The sequence below is a fragment of the Microtus oregoni genome, unplaced genomic scaffold (assembly GCF_018167655.1).
Source record: "Microtus oregoni isolate MIOR12 unplaced genomic scaffold, Mior012 000056F_ref0000123, whole genome shotgun sequence".
Taxonomy (NCBI): Eukaryota; Metazoa; Chordata; class Mammalia; order Rodentia; family Cricetidae; genus Microtus; species Microtus oregoni.
The window spans coordinates 2,984,635-2,993,894 of NW_024543832.1; the positions used below are offsets into that span (position 1 = coordinate 2,984,635).

Below are 9,260 nucleotides of genomic sequence, written 5' to 3' on the forward strand. Positions count from 1 at the left end.
TTTTTTCTTCCTTTTCTAAATTAAAAAGAAAAAGAAAAAAAAAAGAAAAGAAAACTACAACCAAGCTGTGATTTGTTTCCAACCAGCCTATTTTCCTAACGGGACACTTTCTCTCTCTCTCTCTCTCTCTCTCTCTCTCTCTCTCTCATGAAAATCTGTTTTCCCATCTACCAAGTCTATGATCACACCATAATTTTTTTTTCTGAACTGTTAACTATACTTGTGTCCCTAGTCTATCTGTCCAACAGGTTTTAAATCAACCACAGATACTTCCAGCAAATCCAATATCAACTTTATCTGTTTTCTCAAAGTCTGTATCCTGGTCCAGCATTATAGAATACACATCCCTACTCTCAGATGGTCCTACAGAGTATGAAAAATGAGAGAAATAACCTGCATTTACTGGACTTGGCAAATATTGCAACTTTTTGGGTTCCCAACTACAATTCCCTAATTTCAACATGAAGTAGGTTGATGATAAATTGTACTTTGTCATTAATTTATTATCAACAAAAAGTCTACAACAAAAAGTTAAAAATTCAATTTCTTTAACCTAGTACATATGGATTAACCTATTTAACAAGTGCTATAAAAGAAATTAATGTTCTCAGTAGGCCTAAATGACTTAATGATGCTTTATTTGGGTATTATTATTATACACATTACTACAATAAGAATTGTGGTATATACAACTGCCTTAGTACAACAGGTTCATACTACAGAGAATGTTAACTGACTTGCCAAATTTGTTGTCTGAAAGTTCCTATAAATCTAGGAGATGGGGACTTCAGGATCATATCAATGCTTTGGAAGAAGCTTCTCTTTTACAGGAAATCTGTTAAATGTCAATCTTAGACTTAGTGTTCAGTGTCATTCAACCTTTAAATGAATTTCTGTGACTGCTCTTCCTTATAATGACACAAAATATGTTTGGGGTCAAGTTGAGGTACATTTATAAGGTAGTTGGAATAATTCTGCTTTATCTATGGATATAGATTCTTCCCTTCACCAGAAAAATCTCTGACAAGCTCACTCTGTGCACAAATTATGGCTGTTTCTGCTTCCTTCATTGTCTAAGGTGATACTGAGTAGGGGTTTCAAGATTGCATAGTGAGCTGTGCCTCAGTTGATTTTCAGATCTCCATGGAACCAAGTCTTTTCTTTGGTGTTGTTGGATATAACTGTAGCAGTGAATACTGAAGATGAAGTGAGTTTATAGACAGCACAATTGAGTGATGATATTCACAAGTACTCAACCATTCAAAAATTAAAACCCACGATAGAACAAACGTGACCACTAGGTTGATATCTAATGACCTGTGAGAGGTGATGATGAATCAGAATAGTTCTATGTTCTATAAAGATTTCAGACAGTGGGGCAGGTTTCTGAGATGGACAAAGAAATAAAACAGGACCAGAGAATAATGTATGATCTCAGAACCTACCTCAATTAACATGTACATACATTGACTTGATTAATGATTTTGTGAAAAGTAATTTAATCATACTCTTTAACAACTTACAGGAATTATATGATATGCAGTGCATTTTGACACATATCTAGCATTCTAAGAGACTAGAACTTCTGCAAGACCACAAGACTAGAGTTAACTCTAAATCAAAAATCATGTAACATTTGAGACTCTGAAGGACTTTTGTTTCTCCAGCAGTTATTAATTGAACTTTATTGTTCAAATTCATATTTCAGTTTATTAAAAAATACCTCAAAAATGTCCTTTTCTCTTAGAATCCAGAGATGAATATTACCATATTTCATAATCACAGTTCTCACTTTTTATTGTTTAATTAATGAAGAAATATTTCAATAAATGTGGTCATTGGTGAAGAGCTTGTGAAGGTATGGTATTTAGTCATCCTAATTCAGCATCACTTTATTCACAGATATAATTCTGAAAATTTGTTACAAAAAAGTGAAAGACAAAGCAACATTCATAATGTTTGTTTCTGTGAATGTCTTAAGGCTCATCTTCTCTGTCATGTCAGTCCCAGGGCCGTTTCCTGTTTGTTCCTGTAGGGTTTCTGACACTCTCAGGATGTGGTTGCAACACTGTGTCTTGCACAGTAATAGACTGCAGAGTCTTCAGATGTCAGGCTGCTGAGCTCCATGTAGGCTGTGCTGGAGGATTTGTCTGCGGTCAGTTTGGCCTTGCCCTGGAATTTCTGATTGTATTTAGTGTCACCATCTCCAGGATAAATCCATCCAATCCACTCCAGGCCCTGTCCAGGCCTCTGCTTCACCCAGCTAACAAAGTTGCTAGTGAAGGTGAAGCCTGAAGTCTTGCAGGACAACTTCACTGAGGTCCCAGGTTTCCTCAGTTCAGGCCCTGACTGTTGCAGCTGTACCTGGGAGTGAACACCTGTGAAGAAAAAAACAGAATAGATTGTCATAGATATTGTCACCTCAGTGCTTGTCTTCTCCTCAGATTTGGAATTAGAAATCACTTACCTGTAGTTACTGACACAAGGACAAGAATGATACAGTTCCATTCCATGGTCTGGGCCTTAATACTCAGTGACTATGGAGAAAAGACTGATCGTATGTTGTTGTTGGGTATGGACATTCCTGTATTTACCATAATAGACTCAGGTAATTTGCATATTCAAGAACAGGGGACTTCTTAAATAAGCACCTAGTCCAGTTTGAGAAGGAGGTGGAAGAGACTTGAGTCAAGCAAGAGGATGATGAAATTCAAGTCCTAATCCTGTCTGAGGAAATGCATCTCATATCATTCCCTCAGCTCTGCAGATGTTGTGGGTGTGACAATAAGGTCCTAAGCTCTCAAGAGACTTCTAGCCTGAGGCAGTTTCTCCACTTTGTGACAAGGTTGTCATTTTGATTTAGAGAAGGAGGTTGTAATGATAATGGTGGTGACGGGAAGTTTAAAAACTTGCTAAATTTTAAGAAATTACAGCCTCATTTCACATGATTAATATTTGCCATAATAGAAGGTTTCATACAAAAACCCACTGAAATGACCTAAAAAAACATACCTCAGAAATATTTGCACATTGATGTTTAATGCAGCACTATATACCATAACTTAAGGAGATAAACTTCATGCCTGTCAGCAGAAGATTGCATTAAGAAGACATGGCTGTATGTGTGACACAACAGGACTAGATCATCTGAAGAATAAGGAACTTATATCACCTTTAGGAAATCAATGTAACTGGAGATAACTGGATTAAATAAAATTTTCTCTGGAAAACAGTTAATATATGAAACTCTAAGTAGTTTTTCAATATTGAATAAGTACACAGAACTATTTGTGCAAATATCTAACAACTTAAAAATGAAACTGTCTAGTAGAATATAGCAAAAACAAGAATATCTAGAAAATAAAGTGTAGGAGTTATGGGGGAAATATGCACAGTTGTAAAATGTACAGTTCTGAAAATTCTAAACATATAAAAATTGTTATTTTCATTTTTTCAAATAATTGTGCTTATTCTATAAAATTTTACTTTATATATAAATTATATTGTGATAATATCTATCCTCAACTATGTTCCTCTGAATTCTTTGGGACCTTCCAAAATGTCTCTGTTTTGTTTCATAATAGCAGAATAAGTCCAAACTGTGCTATTTACACATAGGTGTGTCATTCCATAGTAATGAAGTCATGAAGGAGCCTCTAAAGACTTTCCCAAAAGTGATTATATTTTTTTCATCTTTCATCCAATACCAATAGTGCCAAAGCTTGGAGTTGGCCAATGAAGAATTCCTGCCTATGATGTTGAAATATTTCTTCAAATTTTTAATTGCTTTCTCATAACGTACATCACAGTCAAAGCTTCTTCTAACTGTTTTCTCTCATCCATACTTCTGTCTCCCACAGATGCATCCTGTTCTGTCTCCACCCAGAAAATTGCAGACATTGCAGGAACACCCATAAAATATGGCATAGGAAGCTACAATAAGACAAGGCAAGTACTGTAGCATCAGCCTGGATGAATCAGCCCAATAGAAAGGAAAGTGTCCAAAAAGTAGGGCAAAGAATCAGACAAACTCCGTTTCCAGTGTTAGTAATCCCCAAAGCATGCCAAGCTATAGCCATAACAGGTATGCTAAGGACCTAAGGCAGCCCTACCAGATCCCTAGTTTCCACGAACCCCCATGAGTCCTCATTAGTCGATTATGTAGACCATTATCTCAGGATGTCTGTGGGGTCTCTGGTTTTTACAACCCTTTCTCCCACTCCTTGGTAGGACACCATGAATTCCACCTAATAGAACTATGAATCTCCTCCCATCAGTTGCTGGAAGCAGTCTCCTTGGTCTCAATGATGAAGATTCTTCTAGGTTTCAGTCCAGAATACTCTCCAGGGAGGACAAGCTAACCGTAGGTTTTGTGGCTTGTTTGGAGTCCTAACACCTCCACTTAGACCTTGCATGGGTACAGAAGGCATTATATTCAGAAAAATTGGTACAGTGGAAAATCTATGCAATCCATGAAGCTAATCCTATCAAAGATTTCAAGTAATATGGGACACAGAATCTGAACTGGCCATTTTTTATTATTTTTTTTAAAAAATGTTACATTGTGTTCAATGGTGAAAGCAAGGCACAAATAAACAAGATACCTATAAGAACCTTGGAAGACAGCTTACGAAATTCAGTTCTCATTTCTACCAAGTAGATACAAAGAAATTCAAACAATATTGCCAGGCTTACAAGTAGATATCTTTACTGACTCAGTTACTTCACAGACTCTCATGTTGACTTGCTTGATTTGTTGAGATCTTGTGTTGGTAACTATAGCTGCTGAGTGTTCATTTGTATACTACGTATGTCAGGTCCTGAAGATGGCATTTCATGACTAACACCTCATATTCTGGCACTTAAATTTGATCCCATCTTTTGTGAAGGTCCCTGAGTTTTGGGTACAAAGTGGATACAGATGAGTACTCAGCCTTCCATTCTTAGCACTTTGACCAGGTATGAATGTTTACATTAATTATTACATATTGCATACAAAAGTTCTTGTGATCATGGCTGAGAGCAGAACTAATCTATTGGCTGTTAAAATAAATATTTATAATGCAAATTGACAACATGACTTTTAGCAATGAAACTTGGGTAGGATTTACTAGGGCCTATGTCATTCCAAGTCATGAACTTTTGAACATGTTTACCAGGGATGAATATTTACAATGAATTACTCAAAGAATATAATTAGATTAAAGTTGATCATCACATAACTCTCAGGCACTAATGGGTATATCTTACTTGAAGGCTGTTATTGAAGACTACAAAATCTGGTAATTTATATGATCATAGATATCCTTTTTCCCAATGCAGACTGAATAACACGTTCCTGTGGGTTAGGAAAGGAAGGTGAAGGATGAATTTCCCATTCATTTTCTGGTTGTTTTCTCTATGACATACAGTGATACAGTCCTTATCTCACAGTGAAATGCAGTTCATAACAACTTTAATGTTCTATTTTACCCCAGTTAGAATGACTGTGAACAAGAAAATAAATGATAAAAAGTGCATACTTGGTTGTGGAGAAAGGGTGATCCTCATGCACTATTGATGACAGTGTACACTAGTTTCCTGACTTTGGAAATTTCATCAAAAATACTAAATGATACTATTTTGTGCTCTAGCTTTATCCTTCCAAGTATATACTCAAGAGACTCATCTTACTGTAAAGACACTAGCACATTAATATTTATTGCTACTCTATTCACAGCAGATGGGAAATGGAATCAACCTAGAATTCCATCAAAGGACAAGTAGATAATGAAGTCTGGGGCACATAAACAATGGGATATTACTCAGTAGTAAAACAAGAATCATGAACTGTATAATTAAGTGGTTGAAACTGGAATGAATATGCTGAATGAGGTCAACTATGTCCATGAAGACAAATGCTTCATGTTCTCTCATCTATGTGATTCCACGATTTGAATACTTGTAGAAGTCAAATGACTAGAAATGTCTCATTAGTGCCTGAGGTATTAATGGAGAAATATAATAAAACAGGGACAAAAGAAAACTGGAGGGGAACCCTGGAAAAAGAAAGTGTCAAGCACAAACTGAGATTTGAGAATTGAAAAATCAGGGATTGGTGTAAAGCAAACCAAAATTGGAGGTGATAAGAAAGCAATTATAAATATAGGATCTTACAGCAGAAGTAAAAAATAAAGATGTAGACAACATGGAGTGTGTGTTGCATGACAAAATGATATTAGATTGCTTACAGTAAAGTTAAGTGTACTATGGAATAAAGAGAAACAAAAATTTCCTCTGTTGTTTCAATAACAGAATATAGTGAAATAATAAACAGTAAATAATTGCCTTGTTCTATATTTGCAATTTTCTTTGGTTGACAATATTTTTGTGTTAAGATAATAACATGATGAAAGAGAATTTACATAGAAACTAATGAATTAATGAAAACGGTAAGCAAACCTTGGTATATCTAGATAAGACTTGTGGTTTAGCAGTTAGTGCTATTTCAGTGATCTGTTCTCATCTTGATCTATGGTTATCTAGGTTATTTCAGAAACCCAAGTAGAAAGTACTAGGATAAACTTTGAATTTTATTTTAACCTGTGAGCTTCAACAGAGGTACCTACCTGGGTGAACAATGCTGCTTTCCAAATACATGAGTTATTAATTTATCATCTCAATGCCAAATTAGAATAACTCCCTATGAGTTAATTGTCAGAGAGGCCCGACAGGTATAAAATCAGTATGAAGTATTGAAATTGTCCTTAGTTGACCCCAATAACTCAATAGTTAGACTGGAAACAGTTAGAAACTCAATAGATTGTAGGAGCCATTGCAGACAGAGTGTGCTATGGAAAATATCTTAGAGACATAACAGGACTGAAGCATACGTGAAACTACAGAGATTATGAAAGCATGCACAATGCCTACAAAGATTTGATCCAAATGGATTTCAACTTATGAGAGAGAGAGATAGACACAAACACAGAGAGATAATTGCAGAGAGACAAGCTCTCAACCCAAAGCAAGAAGTTTCAGCAATTATTGCTTGCAAAGGAAGAATTAGTTTTCTGTAATTGAGTCTTCTTGGGTATATTAACAACACTTAAGGGTGGGGTCCATACCCAGGAGTACATGGCCAACACAAAATGACCTCAATTGTATGTTTGGTAGACATTTTGTGTCCTATCAATTTATACTGCATTTCTTTTCATCTCATATGTTTTTGCTCAGTACTATGTTTCCAGGGTTTAATTTCTGATAATTTTTGGTTTCATTTAATGTACTTTAGATTCAGTTTCTCTTTCTCTCTCCCTTTCTCTCTATGTCTCTTTCAGGCTCTATCTCTATCTCTCTTTCTCTCTCTGTGTGTGTGTGTTTCTGTGATGTGTGTATTTTTGCTTGTTTTAATTATTTTTTAAAACATTTTTGTTTATGTGTTTGCTTTTTACAGAGAGAAAGAGCTGTATGGTAGGGAAGAAGGAAGGATCTAGAAAAAGTTAGAAGATGAATATTAGTAATTATAATATATTGCATTAAAATATATTTTAAAATATATATAAACGGTAAATGAAAACTGAGTAAAATAAGCAAGAAAATTTAAACCTCTGAATATTTAATAAATAATTTTTACTGCTCTTAAGTATGGAAACATCACATGTCAATCACAGCAGGTGCAGATCAGCTAGTAGATTTTAAGTAAGGACATCACAGAGAATACAGAGTAACCTCAACTCAACCTTCATCTTTTTACTAGAGATTCTTGGTACCATTGTGCCCCCTTCTGGTTCTGAAATCCCCTGCAGGTTGGTTTGTCAAGGCTTACACAGAAGTGGCATTGTCTGCCATGAGCACCAGCATCCCTGCAACTTCAGTGCTCACAGAGCTTAGCTGCAGGGAGAAATGGCTCCTGTTCTTAGTCGATGATGACTGGGTAATTGAGAGATTGATTTTAAATTATGCCTGTATGATTGGCAATGTCTCTCTCAATGCCAGGCTCTGCTTGGGTGGATCCACTTCTAGCTGTTTCTGCTTTTAATACACAAAATAAGGACAGACCTGGGTCTTTGCAGCTTTCATCTTGTTACAACTTGGGGAGAGCACCTGAACTCAGAGAAGCTCAGTAGATCTTGTGTTCAGCTGTATCCCCCAGGTGTTCATGTATGAATTCCTGAAACACTCAGATTCAGGAGTCAAAAGAAAGAGGAGAAACAACTGTGACACTCACAGACTAGGTAAAACTCAAGAAAAATACTTTCACATTGAGGAGATAAAAGTCAAGTCAATGTAAAATCCAACCCAATATATTTACTACAAAGTATTTAAGAGAATGAAAGAGGAGAGACAATACTTTGACAAGGATGCTCACAGGTAGAGCATATATCTCTTTAAACAGTTTTCTCTCTCTTGTCTCCCTCTCTGAATACAGGATCTTCTTATTCTTGGACAGACAATGTGTTAGTAAAGCTTTCCAGGAGTTGAATGTTTTCACAAGGAAGGATGAATTTGGAAGGTGCTTCTAGGAATGAGAAAATCAAAGAACACTACACAGTATTTTGTCAATATTACTATTTAAATTTCTGAAGTGTAACTATAAATATTAACACAAAAATTAATGCTACAGAAAGCCAAGCTACTCATGAATGTTTTGTTCTACATTCAGGACCATATGTGCATAATATTGCAGGAGAAAAACAGCTTAAAGCAGTCAGTTGCATGTTTTCTCTTCTATCACTGAACATAATTGGTATGATGTCATTGGGTCTTTCTGTTCATAGTGCAGCACCCTCAGGGCTACATCTCATTATAAAGGAACAATTCTCAGTACAATTCAGGAGACTGAATAGACTAAACTTGGCATTTCTTATTCTGTTCTTGTCAGAGTAGTGTTCATACGTCTTCCCCTCATAGTCTAGTTTGGTGGGATGCTGATGGCTATCATGTGTGACAATGTACAGGAGTCATTGCCTGCTTAATCCAAATGGATTCACAGAGACATCCTCCTCATAGAATGAAATATATTCACAAAATTCTGGGCCCTGAAATTGTTGAGAGATGGCATAAGAATCTGCTCCTAAGGTAAACCAATGTGAGTAGTGCAGCATGTGCTGATCTGATGCAATGTCTGTGGAACTATGTGAAATTTTTCCAAAATACATGAACACATTGCTTTCTAGTATTCTCATCCACCTTTTACTTGTTCTCAATTCGCATCTGTCTCCTGCCTGGATTTATTAACCATAAATTCACAATAGTTCCTTGTGTTATTGTTTCTATGT

The 9,260-nt window shown here is 35.9% G+C and overlaps 1 gene segment (V, D, J or C); it reads right to left on the reverse strand.

Annotated features, from left to right (window-relative positions):
- Positions 1-1,355: 1,355 nt before the first annotated feature.
- On the reverse strand, positions 1,356-2,513 carry LOC121438535. The segment is given in 3 exon segments: positions 1,356-1,441; positions 2,082-2,378; positions 2,468-2,513. Coding segments are annotated over 3 exon segments (429 nt in total).
- Between the last annotated feature and the right edge of the window lie 6,747 nt (positions 2,514-9,260).